The 19,822-nt window shown below is 38.0% G+C and overlaps 2 protein-coding genes across 2 annotated transcripts in view; one reads left to right on the top strand and one right to left on the bottom strand.

Annotated features, from left to right (window-relative positions):
- Positions 1–415: 415 nt before the first annotated feature.
- Positions 416–7,212, top strand: EFCAB9 (EF-hand calcium binding domain 9; the record flags this gene model as incomplete). Its single annotated transcript, XM_083351506.1, has 4 exons — positions 416–551; positions 2,475–2,623; positions 5,283–5,459; positions 6,765–7,212. 4 exons carry the CDS (start codon positions 416–418, stop codon positions 6,930–6,932), a joined length of 630 nt encoding a protein of 209 aa, XP_083207632.1. The 3' UTR covers positions 6,933–7,212.
- Positions 7,213–12,764: 5,552 nt separating this feature from the next.
- Positions 12,765–19,822, bottom strand: part of UBTD2 (ubiquitin domain containing 2) — a 73,312-nt gene continuing 66,254 nt past the window's right edge. The window contains exon 3 of the mRNA XM_083352977.1: positions 12,765–16,321. Within this exon, the coding sequence (XP_083209103.1) occupies positions 15,924–16,321 (398 nt within the window). The 3' untranslated portion in view covers positions 12,765–15,923. The remainder of the gene's footprint in view (positions 16,322–19,822) is intronic.

The following is a 19,822-nucleotide window of genomic DNA, read 5'->3' on the forward strand; positions in this document are numbered from 1 at the left end:
CTTAGAGGCCATTTGTTTATATAAAGATGATCCGATTGACAGTTTGCATTGCAGAGGTCTTTCCTCCTCTTGAAGAATTGTGTGCATGTTACATGGGGAAGGGAATGTAGCAAGCACCAATAAAGTGTTGCAATAACATTGCACTGGTGCCTGTGGAGAAAGACAATGTAATCTACTGCTCCTGTAGGAGAACCAAAAGGCTTAGATTGATGCTAGGATAGTAGATAATTAAACACAAGGCAGAAATGTTTCTTATTCATCCATATTCTCTGGGTGCAAAACCTTTGTAGAATAGCACAAAAGTCTTTTTCGTCATCAGGTTCTAATTCCAGGGTGGAATTCTGGGATTATAGTGTTGGCATCACCATGGTCAATTCCAGAATTCCAAATATAAACATAATTCTTCTATGGCAAGATGAGGCTGAAGCCAAAAAGCTTCTTTCATTTTCTTTGTTTAGATAAAATATACTGCTTATTATCTGTCAGAAATGCCAGAGCTTTGACAGCTTACTTTCATCTCCTTGATGTTCATAAGAAGAACACTTTGAATAGTAAGTAGGATACGGAAGCTAAAAAAAAGTTCATAAAAATGAAATATAGGATTATCATTACTGTATTATTTCCTTTTGAAGATCTTTAAATATTGGGAGGGGGCCCTCCACTTTATTGAAAAGACCACAGCAAGAGAAAACTGAATATACCTCATTGGATATCTCCGGACTTGAAGTCAAATGATACTGCTATGTTGAACATAGATTAACTATCAAAGATGAGCCCAAGTAGATTGCATTATATGCCTCTCTTAGAGTATTCCACTAACCTTTTCTAATTTATCCCAGTAGCTTTATTTCCTTGACACAGTCAACTATGGTTAAATCAGCCATGATTTACTCAGCTCAGTTATCTTGGTGGATTACTGTGACAGATTAAAGTGTAAACTAAGCACACAGCACAGCTTACTAGGTTAAATATGGCTGGCTAGGCTGAGGTTCATATATCATGCAAACGTAGCTCCTATCTGGAATTAGGAGTTCAAAGTTGATCTAATTGTAACAATTCTGAGTCCAAAAATCAGTACACTGAAGAGGAATTGGAGAGGTTATATTCTTAGCAGTCACCTGATCATTGACGCCACTTGGGGGTGGGGTTTATCTGTACCCTCAAGTTCACCTGAATCAGAGTGCAAATGGGCATAGAACTTTCTTGGGACTGCTGAAAGGACTTTGTTGTAAACAGGAGATAAGTGGTGTCCAGAATGTGGACCTTGCTATCTTCAAGGAAAGAGGACCATTGGTTTGAAAGAGGGGTAAAAGAGGCCATCTATGTTAAAACTGAACAGCCGTATCTCAACAGAGGGAGAGGGATATGACACCACCTATCTCCTGCACTCTGATTCAGGTGAATCTGAGAGTACAGATAAACCCCCAAGTAGCCTTAGCAAGTCTCAGAGAACTAATAACTGACCTTCAGAATGCTAACAACCAGATGACTGCTAAGAATATAAATCCCTCCATTCCCTACCATTCAACCAGAACTGAAGAAGCTTCTTGGATGAGAAGTGAAAAGTCTTCAAGGAAAAAAACCAAAGTCCAGTTATCTTTTCAAAAGCATCTTTGGGAGAGGTTCTTTGAAGCCATTTTGAGCAAAGCACTTCTTTGAAGTTGCTTCACAACTTCACGGTGCAGCTTTTCCAAACATGGTGCTCCCTGGATGCTTTGGAACTAATCTCCCAGAATTCCAGACTGTATAGCGATTGGGATGGGAATTCTGGGAGTTTCAGGCCCAGCTGATCTAGAAGGTACCAGATAGGAGTACTACACTGGACTGTCTCAAGCAAAGCAAAGGACAGACTGCTGCCAAATTTGGAAGAGGAAAACTGGTTTTCATACTTGTTTCCAATAATGTCTGCCTCTTCATTTGATTTAAGGTAGCGTACTTTTTTGATTCTGTGACATCACCATGCAACTTATTTTAGGTTGCAGTTAGAGTCAGGAATGTACATATATTCAATTATATATTTTAAATAAACTTTTTCAATAATATGTGGAAAATGTCTTTTATGGATTTTTGAGATACTGACAACCACTCTTATTTGTTCTGCTGTTAATCAGTGGCTGGATTCAAACATTTAACTAAGCCAAATTATATTGTTAGATCTTGACTTCTGTCTTGTGGGAAACTTATTATCACTTATTCAGTAAATCATTATGTATTAATCCAACCAATATTAGCTGCTATATTACAAGTTGGGATATAATAGAGTTACCAGATTTGGCTAGTAAAAATCAAGATGATTACTACAAGATATAAACAAAAATGTTCTGTACCATCATCTGGATTTTTGCAGCCCATATCTGGAGATTTTAAAATATACAGTATACTATTATTAACTATTAACTATTAACTATTATTAATAGTTAACTATATAGTAGACCCTTTGCACACACAACGCCTAACACCACATTATTTTTCAGATCTGCAGTTTTACCGCTTCCTTCAGCATGTAACTAATCTATCCTCAGCTCAAATCATGCTGGTTTTTGATTTACTTGATTGGGATGGCAAAGGGGAAATCGGCTTTGATGAATTCTATATGTTGGTGTGCATAATAATGGCACATGAGGTAAGTGAGCTAGATTGCTGGAGGTGACTGAAGAAACATTTGGTTTTGCAGTGAAGCCTATCTATCATCAGGTAATCTAGTTTTCTCTTATATAGCAGGATTTTTAGAGGACGTTTGGGTACTAAGTAAGGGAAGAAAAATATGTTATGTGAGCATTTTCCATTCTGTAAATGGATGGACAATTCTGAGTCCAATTCTTCATACAAGCTGATTTCTCATTTCTGATTTCCCAGTGAAAAAGCTTACTTATCTGTACAGTGTGTTTACCTGCTCCTCCTTGGTTGATGCTTCTATGGGAATCAGTTGACTAGAAGCCGCATGTTTTCTCTTGTAATTTAAGTCAGAATCCTTGGCAGATTTTTCCCTGAGAACCCAATGGAAGATGTAAGAATAACTTGTATCTTCTAATTCTGGTTTATAGGATAGAGACTAGTCTGGGATGCCAGTTTAGGAACTGGTATAAACAAACCATGATAAGAGCTTCTACAATTTGGGCATCTGGCTCCTGCTGACAGAAGGCAAGATCAACTGAGACTGATGTGTCAGCATGTCATCTTATTCAAAGTCAAAATTAGCAAAAATTGCAATTTACACAATGTGTGAACTATGCCTGAATTGTATTTAGCTGAACTGGTAGCAATTTTATTTTTAAATGCTAAAGTGGAATAAGGAAGTTTTTTTGCTTCAGATGAAGAGACTACAAGTGGTCACCTACCGCTAGGAAATAACTATAAATATTTTAGATATGCTCTTAACTGTACAAATCATGATTTGTGGAGGTAGAAATAAATGTCAGGCTTGCATTCTTCTCTTGTGACTAGCATCCACTCATACCCTAGCTTAAAAAAGGAAGGATTTTTCATAAATCCAAATCCATTATAGGACAGGTACATGGAGGACTTGTACAGTATGGCTCAAAGTAACTCATGGGCAGTTGCACCATACAGTAAGAATCTCCCTCTTTCTACTCTTTTTATATACCTGGCAGCTGCTACAAGATTATTTTTTTAAACATGGGTTTATTGACCCTCTGAATCAGTACTAAATCCATGTTCAAATGTAGCCTGATTGACAAGTGTGGGGAGAGAATTGCATGAAGCAGCTCCCTCCCATTTCATTGTGCAGCCTTCCAATAGAATTTGTTATATTTAGTTCGGCAAAAGCTAGTTCTGACCTATCAGTATACCTGCCAGTGTAACCATGTGTAAATCTTTTTCCATTCAAAGTTGAAAAGAATGATGGGTATTCTCCCATTAAGGTAAAGGTAAAGGTTCCCCTGCACATGCGTGCTAGTCATTTCCAACTCTAGGGGCCAGTGCTCATCTCCGTTTCAAAGCCGAAGAGCCAGCGTTTGTCCGAGGATGTCTCCGTGGTCATGTGGCCGGCATGACTAGACGCCAAAGGCACACGGAACGCTGTTACCTTCCCACCGTAGTGGTCCCTATTTTTCTACTTGCATTTTTACGTGCTTTCGAACTGCTAGGTTGGCAGAAGCTGGGACGAGTAACAGGCGCTCACTCTGTTACGCGGCACTCGGGATTTGACCCGCCAAACTGCCGATCTTCTGATTGACAAGCTCAGCATCCTAACCCACTGAGCCACCGCGTCCCTGGATTCTCCCATTAGTTAATGACATTTGATAGTGAGGTAATGAATTTTTCTCTATAGATAGTCCTCAGGTTACATGGTAATTGGGACCAGGTTTGCTGTCACTAAGCTATGCAGTTGTAAAGCATTGCCTAGCAACCATGATCCTGGCGGTCCCAATTACCTTTGTAACCCCAAGATGCACAGATTGTTAAGTGGGAAATGATGGAAGAGCCAGGTGAGGAGTGTGATGGTGCTGCAGGAGGGTGGGGGATATTATGTGGGAGGGAGGGCTTGGGAAGGCTGGAACAGGCCACACAGAAGTGTAGGAAGACTGGGATGCATGGGGCAGTGGGTGTGAGTGCAGAAAAGCTAGCAGAACTTGCCAGGGCAATTAGCAACTTTCCCTGCCAGCTTCTGCATTGACTTTACATCAGGGAAACCAACAAGGAAAGCCACAAAGAGCTAGCTCGTCAATGCAGAATGCTGCAACTATTGTGAAGTGTGATCCAGTTCCCATATGCTCAAATCCCAATTATGTGACACTAGGGGTGCTACAATGGTCAGAATTACCACTTATTCAGTGCCATCACAACTTTGAATGGTTCTGAATCGAGTCGGTAAATGAGGACTAACTGTGCACAGTGTTACTTAGATTTAAGAATGCGAGAAGCTGAAATGCCTCCCCCCCATAAGATATGATTTTTGCTTTGTTGTAGATATGCATTACATGAACACAAACCAACATTCTGTTGAAGTCTTCCTGCCTGAAAGATATTCTATGGTCTACAACCTAACTTCTTCAAAAATTTGGCCTCTTTGTATAATTATCCCTAATCACACCTCTCATTAAATCTTATCACTGAAAGCCCAGGCATCAAGCCATCACAGAAAAGGGTTTCAAATCCTGTTCTCATCCATGAGATTTGCTCTCATTCACATTCAGATTGCCATTATAGGAGCATCTCAAGTTGTTTTTTTCTGATACCTGTCAATAATGTTTAGTTTTAATGTTTGAAGACACTAGAGCAGCAGCTCTTATTGCTGTTCTTGCCTTTCTGTCTTTGACCAGAACCATCTTGAAAAACAGTTCATGTATCGTCATTCTCACGCTGTTTTTGAGTTGCTGGACATTGATGGGGGCCATACAGTTGCTCCAGCAGAGTTCCAGGCCACACGCTTCCTTTTCAACATCAGAAAGACTGAGCTGAGTCAGATATTCAAGGACTTTGACATCTCAGGTGATGAGGTAATCCAATATGATGAACACGAGACAGGCTCCTCCTTCCTAGCTGTGACATTTCAGTATCTTTTGTTAGCCAGAAGCAACCCCATCTAATATTGTAACTGTGCTGCCCACCAAAAACTTATATCCTCCTTGTATGTTAGTCTCTCTGCTATGTTTAAAGATCATAGTAAACCAGTGTGTGTTTTAGCCAGGACTTGGGGGGGGGGGAACAAAGTTAATTTTGTAGCAAGCATGATGTATTTTGGGATAATTTTTGGCTCAAAAGTTTACTATTTTTACCTTGTATCTCTGTGAATAGTTCCACACTTCATTTATATACAAATACGGAATGTTCAAATTGGTGCAGTGGAAGGGTTTAGTGATTTTAAGAAGGCATGATTATCCTTTCAACCTGTCGGCCCATGTGTAACATGATGTGTGTTCATGTGAATGCTGTGAAGGATCTTGGTAATGTGGCATCCCTTCTTGTATCAACATGGCAACATCCACTGACACTGAAACTTTCTGAATCATATTGCAACCAAGTTTCATTAAAGAATGAAAGCTTTGAACTTGCTTCATGTTTAAGATTCAGTTGCTTACTTGAGAAATTCTGTAAAATTCACAAGAAATTCTATTTGTCTCTTTGTTAAGATTATATGAAACTTCAAGCTTGAAAAAGTTTATTAGCTTACTCGGTTTCAACTATTTATAAGATGGCCCTTTCCAGAAGTCAACTCCAGAATGCAATGGAGAAGATCCACCCACTTGGTTTGGGTGATGCAGCTTCTAATAGCTGGTTGGAAGGCTATAGTCAACTGTTACTTCAGTACACTTACAAATGGAGAGCTCAGGCAAACAGTTGTAAATATTGAAGTAAGATGCACCTTCCAATCCAATTTATTTTTGTATATAGATTGTAAAAGGATAAATGGTTGGTATTATATTCGGGCAGTTCTATGGACTTTTGAGATTTAGTTTGAAGAGTACTAATAGAGGGAGAAGGAAGAGTGAAGCAGAATACTGTTTGAAGAGAGACAGCCAAATGCCGTCTGGGGATTACAGTGGTACCTTGCTACTCATCACTAATTGGTTCTGGGAGGCACAATGAGTACCAAAACAATGAGTATCAAACAAAATTTTCCCATAACATAGCCGACACCGACAAGTTCTAGCTTTTGCGTTGAGTACCAGGATGAAATTTTCACATCATAATGTGTTCAGTATCGAATTCTATGAGTTTCAAAGCAGTTGAGTACCAAGGTACCGCTACTTTATAAGCCTGTCAATATTCCACTAAAATACTATTATGTTTCACTCCATTAGCAATTGAACTACAAGGAGTTTAGAATGTTTACGATCTTCTGCATTGATAGACAACAGAGGAAAGCAAAAGATAAACTGAAGAGAGAGATGGCGAGAGCTGCAAGTGAAGCTGAAGCAGAGGAGGAATATACTGATTATACCAGATTTAAACAGAACAAGAAGTTCTAACAGCATATAGAATTAATCTATGACTGCTCTCCAAGATTCAGCCAATTGAACCAAAAGGATGATAAGAAAACCTTGCAAAATGTTCAAAACAGTCACAAGATATACGTGAGCAATAATCAGATGGGGTGCTGTGTTATGGAAATATTCTGTGTTCTTTAACGAATAAAGCACCTTTTAAAGTATAACCTATTTTTCAAAAAGTAAAAAAAGAAGGCTGAGAATCAAGAAACAACCGATCACTTATTGGGATGAATTGTGTGCTTATTAGAAAAATGGAAGGATTGCATGGACCATATTTAAAAAGGCCAGGATAAGATGGGACACCTTGATCTAGAATGGATGAATGAATGTCTGGAAAGTCCAGAGCTCTAGGCTAGTTTGAGAAATCAAAACACCTTTTTTTGGTTTTTTTTTAACATGGCCGATCATCCCAACCAGCCCGGAGTTGCTTCAGGCCAAAACTAACTCCTTTTAATGCCCTTACCCACCCACCCCCGCAACTGATTCATTGTCTGATCTTCCACGTCCACAACTATACATTTGCAGGACTCAACACTTTCCTTTGACTTCGTTTAGATTGACTGCATGTCTAAAAAGAACGTATTGTGGCCTACTACAAATATCCAAGGAATATTGATTGATTCTAGGCACCACACTGAAGGAAAGTGCTCAGATATTGCTATCCCTTTACAGAGATGTTTTGTTGTTGTTAGCTGCGAAGTCGTGTCCGACCCATCGCGACCCCATGGGCAACGTTCCTCCAGGCCTTCCTGTCCTCTACCATCTTCTGGAGTCCATTTAAGCTCATGCCTTCTGCTTCAGTGACTCCATCCAGCCACCTCATTCTCTGTCGTCCCCTTCTTCTCTTGCCTTCAACCTTTCCCAGCATTAGGCTCTTCTCCAGTGAGTCCTTCCTTCTCATTAGGTGGCCAGAGATACTTATATAGAAATAAACTAGTATGTCCAAGAGTCATGTGAAAACTACAAACTTTTCAAACATGATTAGTTTTCAAATGTTTTTTTTAATTGCAAAAGGACTTTCCCATTTCTTTAGGATAGAGTACTGAACCACATTTCATTTAGGGGAAGAATGTCATGGTCAGTCTGAATTTCCATCATAGTATCAAAACTTTGACCTCGATTTTTGCACTGAGGTATCTAATATATTTCTAAAATATTAGAAGTTCACATACATTTTGATTTGTATGCATGCTGGCAGCTGCTGTGGCTTCTTGGCACATTTTTATGTGAAGTAGTACAGTTGGAATTTTTTTTCTTCCAAACGTGAGGAGATACCTGAAAAAAACCCACTATCAATTTTTGAACTCTGTACTACTTTTCACAGGTGTGACTTTTAAGAAGTAATTCACAAACATCGTGGTAAATAAAAACCCCAAAAATATGGGCTATAGGTCAGTGATGGCGAACCTTTTATAGACTGAGTGCCCAAACTGAAACCCAAAACCCACTTATGTATTGTCGGGTGCTGGGTGGGCGTGGCCCATTGGCTGGGTGTGACCCATTGGGTGGGCGTGGCTGCAGTGGTAATGGCAGACTGGGTGGGACTAAAAAGTTCAATCAATTCCAAATTTGCGAGATCTTTGTTTTCCCATGAGAAGTTGAAATTGATTAAACTTTTTTTTTTTTTGCACACGGTGGCAGAGGCTAAAGCAAAAAGGTTTTATAAAACCCAGCTGAAGGCCTAGGACTAAGGCAACGGAGTGCGTGCCCACAGAGAGGGCTCTGCGTGCCACCTGTGGCACATGTGCCATAGGTTCGCCACCACGGCTATAGGTTTTATCATCCAGAGAAAAAGAAAAGGAAAGTTTTGGAAGATGGTAATTGAAAAAGAACAGTACGCAAGCAAAATAGAAATCTTAAGGTAGATGCAAATGTGTTAAATATTCATTCATGGACATAATCACGGCACTTCTGTATTCAAATTATCAATGAAGGATTTGCTGACTAAAAATGACCCATGGTTGTGGGATGTTTCTGACGAAAATCTTCCCACTCATATACTTTGTACTCTCAAGTAGAAGCTAAAAATGACATAAGGGAGTAATGATACTATGTAACCAATATTTTGAATGCTCTAAACCAGACATGTCAAACACAAGGCCCGGGGGCCGGACCCGGCCCGCAAAGTGGTTTCATGCGGCCTGCAAAGCCATCCTGGAAACAGTGAGGGAACGGCCCCCACTGCCTTGGCCCTGGCCCAGAGACCCTCCTTCTGCCAGAGACCCTCAGATCTGTCCCACTCCTGCCCAGGCCCCCATAGGCACCCTTCATACGAACGATGTAGAGCTGGCCATGCTCACCCAGTAGGCCATACACATAGCCACACCCACCCAGTCGGCCACACCCACCCGGCCCCTTGAGGGCAACTGCAATGCTGATGCGGCCCTCCATGAAATTGAGTTTGACACCCCTGCTCTAAACAGATTCAGAATTTTCAGTTAGGCATAGCAGCGCAGACTCCAGCAAGGCAGGACAGAAATGACCACTAAATAATTTATCTCTAAGAGAGAAAGAACACAGAACTTCTATTTTAAAACAAGACATATACTGTATTATCTTTATTCTTTAACCCTCCCCAAATAACTAAAAGGCATTTTATTTTTATTTTTAACACAGAATTCTATAATATACATTTCTACCTTTTTGAAATCAAAAAGTTTCATTTATACTTTCACTGTTCAAACAGAACTATTTGTGCTCAGCGATCTCTTGCTTTTCAGAGAAAGCAAGAATTTATTCTTGGGCTAATAAAAAAATGCCTCTTAAAAAGGTTCATACAATCCATGCGTAAAGTTATTTTTTTAATTTTATAAAAGTTACAGGAAGAAAAGGTGTCACATCACTGTAATTCCTCTGACTTTCTTTTTAGCCATTGAAATTGTGTACTGGTACTGAATTACTAACCATTTGTAGAACATGAATGCTTTTTAGATACATGGCACACAACAAACAGTGTACAAAAAAGTATTTACCAGAAAAGAGAAGATATTTTATTCAAGAAATACAAATTGATGGTACCAGCCATCTTTGGAAGCCACTACCATGAGGCAAATAGGACATTAAAATTGAGTCCTTTGCTTAGCACATCAGAAAAGAGTTTCATTATAAACTGCCAGCTGCCTAATGCAAAACAGCTCGAAAGGCTGTCTCCAGTTTCTTGACATTCCCAGGATATGGAGAAGGAGGCACAACGAAGGCCCTTGACAGAAGGCAATTTCATTTTTTCAGTTAAAGCCCCCAAAATGGTTTGTATATCTGTGAGTTCAAATAAAAAAAAACACCCAAAAAACTCATTTAAGTTGACTTCCATCTTTGGCTTGATTTAACTACCAGGAAACAAAAAGTGATCAAAAAGATGCCTTTTTACTATTCTCCATAAAAACAATATTGGGATCTTGTGTTTGACAACATAGTTCTGGTTTGCAAACCATCTGCACTATTTCCAGAAATATTTAACCCGTGACCTTAATCAGAAGGCATAAACATAATTTTTCATGGATTGCTAATGCATGAAACCTATCACTGTTGTTCAAACTTAATTATGGAGCAAACTCTAAGGCAGGGGTCAGCAACCTGAAACAGTGAAAGAGCCACTCGGAACCGGTTCCCTCACAAAAGGAAAAACTGGGAGCCGCAAAAAATGTGTGCGCATGTGCGTACATGCGTGCATGCACAGAACAGGGTTTGACTGAAGAGTGGAGCCAAGGCAAGATATGCACTTACCCTGCATATTTGAATTGATTGGATGAACTTTTTTAGTCCCGCTTTTTTTTTTTGGACTGCACATGGCAGAGGACTGGGAGCCGCAGGAGACGGCTGAAAGAGCCGCATGCAGCTCCGGAGCCACGGGTTGCAGACCTGTGCCCTAAGGAAACCCTTCTCCCACTTTTATACTTTTTTATTTCTATACATTTACTGTTATGCCTTCAAATAGTCCACTCTCAAAAGGAGATGGAAACAAAAGAACTGAAGAAAGAATAATTCATGACATTATTTCAAAAATCAGCCAACTAAACTTGGGAACATGGATGCCAACCAATAGAAATTGCTAGCATTAGTTTAATATTCTGTTGCTTTGAGTAAATTGTTGAAAATTAGTTCATTTCCGTATTTCCCATACACAGCATTTCTTTCTATTTACATTTTGTTTGATAGAAATGGATTTTTAAAAGCACACTTGGGAGACATTTGCAAGTGAAGTACATTGCTAGATTGATGAAGAAACTGAACTTCAAGGAAAGCTCCATATAATCATAAGCAAACACTAGCTATGAATGCAGAAGAATGCATGATCATGTAAAAATGAAATAAACATGACTTTTTGTGTTAGAACACCAAAGAATTTCAAGTGAGCAAGAAAAATCTCAGCACTAGTATGCCAGTGCTTTCATTGTATCTACGTGTTCACATCTGTTACATTAATCTATCTTTGGGTTTGGATGTTTAAGGAAGGAAAGCACTTACATAAGATCTTTTCTGCACCTTGTCAGTTGTTTATATCATGTTATCAAACAAACAATCTCCCAACTAAATATATTGCTTTTACCATCTAAGTATAAATCCTAATGATTTATGTGGAATAATAGTGAAACCATACTATTAATAAAACTGAAGGATTTATCCATCAATTTACTTTTAAAACACAGTATATTACTCTATTTTTCTTATCGAATTATTTCTTGAACATCTCTTTACAGATGAGAGAATTATAATCATTTTTATATGACTACTTCCTTAATCTTCTTGACAACCTTTTTCTGCAGCATAAATGAAGCACAGTGAACACTGTCTGTCTTATATTAACTTGTTGCTATGTTTTTGTACACAATGCAGTACAAGCCCTTTTGTCTTTCAAACTATTCCAGGAAAAACAAATTGTAGACTATCCATTAATTCTGAAGCATGCAGTACTGACACCTTTGCCAGACAAGGGGACAAATATACTTATTATTGGATATATTTGTAGCCCTACTTCAACAGCAAAAAATGTTAATTAGATGTGGGAATTTGATGTGGCTATTAGGAAAATGGTTGTTTGCTTTTGATAACTCGGCCAAATATTATAGTACACACCGAGCTGGCAGTCAATCAGAATCTGGACTACACATACAGTTTAATACAGAGCTTGCTTGAACTTCTGTTAAAGCAACAAATGAAATTGTTCTGTCTTGCAGGTTAACAAGTTTAAAAACCTATAGTAAGCTTATTATTTACTAAAAGTCAGATGAGGGTGGTAATGACATATTATAAACTATAATATTTAAAATAACTTCTCTGGAGCAGAAAAAAAAAGAAATGATACACTCATTCCTTTGTTCTGAGAAACAACTTCTATTCAAAGTAAAAATTATTCATGATACTTATGAATTAAACCAGATATTAAATATCCCTTATTTGTGAATAGAAGCTCTTATCAGTGCAAAAGAAGTTAACTAAATTATCATGCACTTGCCCCAAATTGACCTTTTGTTGGTGTTAACCAAATTCTAACTCTATGGATAATTGAGCCTTGGTGGAGCAGTGGGCTAATGCCTCCTTAAGTAACACCAGCTGCCTGCAATTAGTGCAGGTTCGAGTCCCACCAGGCTCAAGGTTGACTCAGCCTTCCATCCTTCCGAGGTAGGTAAAATGAGGACCCAGATTGTTGGGGGCAATTAAGCTGACTTTGTAATAATGCCGCTTGGGGTGTGTGTGAAAGCCCTAACAAGCAGGCATATACATAGAATGAAGGCTACTGCTAAACTTGTAAGCCGCCCTGAGTCTTCGGAGAAGGGCGGGATATAAATGTAATAATAAAAAAATTCATTTCTTCCTCCAAAATATTCTATTCTAATTGTAAGAGCAGTATCCTTCATTTTTTCAGGGAGCGTCTTGCAATGTGTCTTCCACACTGATTTATAAACATGTTAGAGAACAATGAAAAAGAGCATTACAAAATTTTCCCAGTGTGCATTCTGTTCATGAAAGCCCACGAGGGGCTGTGAGAAATACAGAAACTATTCTAATGTATTCTGGTGGTGGTTACTTCAGAGCAGTATGGTTACTGATGAACACTTTACAGGCAGCTATATTCTAAATGCTATTGGTTTTTTACAAAATTGTTACAGTAATTCTAAAAAGCCTATAATCACGTTGGCCAGCATTCTTGGCAGCTGTTGAGGACCCACAATTGAATCCTGACGCATCAGCACTGAAAAGCATCAACTTCCTTCTCTGAACAACAGGTCAACTCTCTAGTCTCAATAAAGAGAAAAAGGGAAGGAAGCAGTGGCTGTTCCTTACTCTTTTGATTGACTTATTGTCAATGCTCATACTGGATAGATTTGCTGGTCATATTTTTCCTACAGCGTTGGAGTGATTGCCAACGAGAGGAAGGAGCTGGTGCTCACTTCATTTCCACCATCCCTATCTCCATATTTGAGGCAGCAGTACTGTAAATATAATTCACTGGGGGACAATCAAACTTAATTCGATGAACTGGGTGAATACATAAAAAAGGGAAATAGTTACAAAAATCATCAGGCTATATATGCTTTTACTTTTTCATTAATAGCTGCAATTTTTCTCTCTTTTCTAAATAGTCCTCGGGGAGGGGGGGGGGGGAAGTGCTAAATAATAAATTTTGTCATAGTTTTCCTGATGTGTAATCCCGTAACTTGCACAATATGTAGTGCATATACCTTATCCAGGCACTGCCCAAATAAATGAAAATTCTAACATTGTAGATATTTAAATTTCACTTAAAGCACATCCAGACCTTACTTCATTTAGTCACAATATTAAAAAGTATCCCTAGTGAGATATGCAGAATTTTGAATTCATTCAATGATTGTTGAGCTCTTAATATCAGTTTCAGGAAATGGGAAACTTAATCAACAATTTGAAAACTGCCACTATTTCTAAGAAAACATTTTAATTACTAACTGACCCAAATCTACACAGAAATATCAGACAGTAATAGACAATGGCCAGAAGACTTCTATGGTTCTGATGCACGATACATTCCTGTAAATATAAAAACTTATTTCCAAATGAAAAAAAAAAGGGATAGTTTTTTTTTTAAAAAAATCAATTTAATCAAAACTAGAAGCTTTGTAACTGTAAGGTTCATGTGCATAAAAAATCAGATTTGGTATTTAGCCAGCAAAAGTGGTGTCAGAGATGATGACATTACTACCACGCACAGGACCATGTCAGAATCAAGAAGCACGTCATGCCCCATTTTAAAATAACATGTTTGATGAGTATGCTAACTGTTCTGATACACCTGGCCAGTGCCATTCTCCAAATTTATTTTATTCTAGAGAGAATCATTACTAATTTTGCTCAAAGCACTCCTAAAAGGATATATACTGTACCTATGCCTCTAAAGAATGTCTGACCTTCAGATTCTAAAGGGAAAATCCTGTATGATACTGTTAAGATTCACATTGAGCTCTAGATAAATGACATCATTTAAAATCTATCGACTATAGAAAGTTATAATCTATTTGCCACAGGCACTGTTTGTACACTGTTAAAATGCATAAGTAAGAACAGGTGTCATGGAAGATAAGAACATTTGAAAGATGCTCTCTTATTTAAAAGTTTATGGGGTATATATGCTGCTTTTACAAACTAAATGAATCCGGTCTTAATGCAAGCTTCCATCTCTACAACTTATTTATGGATTCAGGGAAAATAACATAAATATACATGCAATGCAGAATCCCCCAAAATGTACTTATGGGTCTAATGGAATATTTGAAAGATCTAGTGTTATACAGTCTATAATATTTTCACCTGCTAGTGAGGCTTTTTTTTTCTCCCAATACTTTCTTACCACATTCTCTCATTCTGTGTACAATGGCAGTGTGTGTGTGTGCATACATATGTATATTTAATTTGAGTAGGAATAAAAACCTCAGTCCTTGATTATAGCAAGAAAATACAAATATCAGTGGGTAAAAATGCTATCAAGTAAGCCGAACTCTTATTAGAAAAATGTATGAAACCAGCTTGTGCTCCCCCCCCAATTAGTTCATTGCTATTTTTGAGGGTAAAGAAGGTTCAAAACTATTGTTTTAAACATCAGAGGTGAACATATTAAATAAAGATGTCATCTGTGCCTTTATTATTTTCAAGCTGGTGTACTTTGAATGTTTGATTTTTCACCAATCACAATAGTGCACATTTAGTAGGCCCTTTTATTGGTGACAGGGATTTGTACGGCAGGTTTCCTTATAGTGGACAGCTTACAGTAGACAAGAAATTTATGTATTTAATAAGTTATTGCCTAATTTTTCAGAAGGCAGTATTTATACACCCTGAAGTCAGCCCTAGCAAATTGCTATTTGTTGCTAAATCGGAATGTACCAAAACGTCTAGTAAAACCTGAATTTGAGAACATACCATTATTGGAGTGTACCTCTAGTTCTTTGCTACTCATTATTAAGCAGGAGTCTTACTGAGCCAGTAAATAAAACCCTAATAGAAACAACCTCTACAAATATCACAGCATGCTAGATTAACCGGGGGAGCTACAATGATCAGCTGAACTATAAGTGACACTGATTTCATGAAACAGTTCAATTTGGTTTAATCCTTTAAAAAAGTGCTTTTCACCTTCATGGATCAAATACATCACTTACAGTTCAAAAGCTCAGTTTCAGCTTTATCTACCTTGAATTTCAGGCTCACTCTGTCACAAACATTTTTTCCACTTACTTTGCTAAGAGTGGTGTCAAGAAATACTAAATTGAACCAAATGTCCAAGTATAGTTTAGAAACAGGGACCGTGTGTTTATACATAGATTTGTGTGCGCGTATATTTGCCTATGTGTGTTTTTTTTTTACCTAAATTCCATCACAGATGGAGGGTTTGCTGGTCATTGCTTGGAACCAAACCATTTGCAGGAGAGGATGGAAAGTGAAAAAGTTCCCACATGATAAAAGAGCAAGGAAAGGGAAGAAGAGGCATATAGGCAAAAATCAGTTCTCCACCAAGACAGGATTTGTTAAGGGCTGGCTCACAATTACTTGCACCACATAATCCCTTGGTATTTTCAGTTCCTCCAGTTTCATTTTGTCTGCGAGTGGCCGGCCTGAAAAAAACCATCGCTGACTTCTAGGTTCTACCCCTTCCACTGTGTGTAGTCGTCTCTTCATGTGATACACAGTGTCCATACTGCGGACCACAAGTTTGAGGTCTTTGCCTGTTGAGAGGCGTAAACGAAGCTGGCATTCATGACCGGAGTTAGGCGGCGGATCCGGAAAATCCAGAGTCTCTAGATCACCCTTCTCTTCTATCATGTTGATGGGTGGAGCAAGGCAGTAGACAGGAAGCTGGTATCTGTTTCCCAGTTCATCATAGCACTCTGTAAGAGCACCTTGAGAAGAAAGGGGGGGAAAACTGAGTAAATAACACATTTTTTTAAATTAAACCAATGTTGCATTTCTTGAATTGCTTGAAATTTTTTTAGGCACAATGTACAGCAGGCAACTTTTATCCTCCCATTCTCTTCAGAATTATAAATTTTTTTTGGCATTACAGTGTATGTATATGTTATATGAAGCGAACAAGTACAAACACATTCACCTTTGTACACTAGTGCTATTAGAGCATATAGTATGTTAATTTCAAGCCTTGCTCACATGCACAGGTTATTTCAATTTGCTTTTAGCTTCATAAGAGTATTTATCATATTCAGAAAATATGAATAGGTACAATATTACCAATTACAGAAAATGTATGTATTTTAAGTGGCGGCCTCTCACTGAAAGCTTGAGTGTATCAGCCTCTGATTTATATATAAACCAAAAAAAAAGGTCACATTTCACAATGTTGCAGGATACTGGACAGCCATTTGTCTGAAATGGTATAGGGTTTCCTGCCTGAGCAGGGGGTTGGACTAGATGACCTCCAAGGTCCCTTCCAACTTTTATTATTATTATTATTATTATTATTATTATTATTATTATTATTATTATTATTATTATTATTTATTTATTTATTTATTTATTTATTATTATATTTGAAATTACTGTACCATCTAAAAAGTATACAGGTAGTCCTCGACTTACTATATAACACTTGAGACCGGAACTCCTGTTGCTAAACAATGCAGTTGTTAGGCAAGACAACTTCCTGCTGGCTTCCCACAACCAAGTTAATGGAGAAACTGGCAGGAAGTTGCAAGACCCAGCAGGCTGGCAGGCAGGTAAATTGCCGGGTGGAGGAAAGTGCGAGGAAGTGGGTGAGGGTTGAGAAGGGTGTGAGGGAGCCACGGCAAGGCTCAGGGAGAGTGTGAGAGGCGATGCAAGGGAGATGTAGCGAGAACTGAGGAGGGTGCGCAAGGGTTTGAGGAAGTGGACTGAGGGCTGGGGAGGTCGCACCAGGGTGAGAGAAAAGCGTAGAGAGGCTCAGGGAGGGGGAGAGTTATTACAAAAAACGGTGACCTTCCCTGCCAGCTTCCCCACTGACTTTCTAGGGAAGCTGACCGGGAAGGCCATGAATGGCAACCGCATGATTGCAGAGGACTGCAGCAAACTGCAAATGCGAGCCAGTTGCCAAGCACCCAGGTAGCAATCACGTGACCATGGGAATGTTGCAATGGCAAGAACTCAAGAGGACTAGTCATATCCAGCACCATCGTAAGGCTGAACTGTTGCTGAAAACATTGTAATGAGGACTGCCTTTAATGTATTTCAGTTAAAAAATATTGCTGTCTATTGACGCAAGGTATTTCATCTTACATCGTCATGTGTCTCACTAAACATTTTCTAGTCTACAATATAGGTTTATCCAAAAGGAAGACTTGAAATTTAAGATGGCCATCTCCTCCACAAGCCTTGCCAAGAAAAATTCAATACATTCACCCCCATTTCACAAATGCAAAATGACCCTTTCATTTTAAAGATATTCTTTTTTGGGGGGGAGCGGGCAGGACGACTTCAGAAAATAAAGACTATTCCAATACTGTTTTCAAACTTCGGTTTCTTTCCTGCTCTGTTTCTAAAGACATGAAACTTTGCTCTTGCTTGTTTTTAAAATATCTTGCATGAGACAATAAGGTGATCATAAGATTATTATTATTAGCTCTAACACAATATAAGTCCTCCTTATCATTGTATTATTATCTGTGGTTTTAAATATTTCTGTTGATAATTACTGAATATGCTTCGCTATCCAACATATACTGGAACAGACCAGCCCATAAAGTAATAGTAAATTTATAGTAAATTCCTAGTAGAACAAATAAGAATATCTATCATGAAGGTATGACATGGCCTAAATTAGTGAGATTTGTTATTTCTCTATTAAAAATAAGGCTTCCTGAATTTTGAAACATATAGTGGAGCTTCAAATTGTCCATGACAACCTAGTCTTTTGAATTTCTTCAGTTACTGATTTTATTTGAAGCTCTTTGGCTCATCAACTTAAAACATTTCAGCCATCAAAAATGCCACATAATTTTACAAACAAGTTTAACACTTCTTTTCGTTTCTCTGTTTTTATTGTTGTAAGCCGCTTAGAGTAGCCCCAAGGCAAGATAGGCAGCAAATAAATTTAACAAATACATAATAAAATAATACTGTGGGAAAAATGCAAAATGTGTCAAGTAACAAATAAAGCAGGGCTGAAGTTAAATACTCAGCAGGTCTTTAGGTGAGCAAAATTTCTTTCTGGAAGAGAATTTCAAGGAAGGAATATTAAGAAATATATATTAAAACAAGGCAAACATGATTTTTATGCAATCCGTGGCCAGAATTGAGAAGGTTAACCCCACATGTTGCTTAGTTAAAATTTAATAGATGCTACCAAAGAAAAGGTGAGACAAAACTGAATTTGCATTTTCAACAGGTGACATCTTAAGGATTTAACATTCATAGAATCAACTTGAACCTTTGTAATCATGAAATAAGTTCTTAATATGATACACTTTAAATATTAAGCACTCAAAGGAAAAAAAGCAACTGGCTGATATTTATTAAAAAAACCCCAAAACCAAATGGAAATGACTTTGCTAAATAAAAAATTTGTATAGCCACTCATCTTATATACCATATCCTGAATGCTTCACATAAACATTAAGATTATAAAAAAAAACCACAACAAAAACTAGCACAGCACCCCAAAGGCTTAGAAACAACTAATTAGTTGTAGAATATACTATAAACCACATATGTATTATTTTCTTAGCATTATGGAATGCTCATCTGTTTTTAAAAAGCATGATCATGCAGCACACATATCAACTGATGAAAAACTGTAAGTCTAATGATCTTTGAAAATACTGAGAGAAACCAAAAAGCACTAAATTCATGTAACTAGATTCAAGATAAATGAGATTTGCTCAATTGGTTGTGACAAAACAAGAGATGTCTATGCTTATATAGTTGACAGGTTTCTCCCATTTAAATTAAATGCCTATATTATGAAACTGTCTCTGGCTCATGTCAGAGTGAATCTAAGCAAAAGTCACTTTTCTCTTCTTCTTTTTTTTTCTGTGCTTCTGTATGAAAGATCTTGCAGTCCCAAGTTCCTTCCTTCTTATTTAACAGTGACCGTTATTACAAGAAATAAAATATTTGGGAAAATGCAGATAGTCCTTGACTTACAACCATTTGTTCAATGACTGAAATTACAACAGTGCTGAACAAAGGGACTTATGACTCCTGCCTGAATTTATGGCCACCGCACCACCTCCGCAGTCAGGTGAACAAAATTTAGGTGCTTGGCAGTTACACCAAGCCATTACAGTTGATTGCAGGAATTCTTATCTTCTCCCCCCTGCATAATTATTTTTAGGTGCCGTAAGATTATAGATTATAAAATATTATGAGTTATAAGAAGGATGGGGTTATAGTACTACTATGGCTGGAAACTA

The sequence above is a fragment of the Vipera ursinii genome, assembly GCF_947247035.1.
Source record: "Vipera ursinii genome assembly, chromosome: 2".
Lineage (NCBI taxonomy): Eukaryota > Metazoa > Chordata > Lepidosauria > Squamata > Viperidae > Vipera > Vipera ursinii.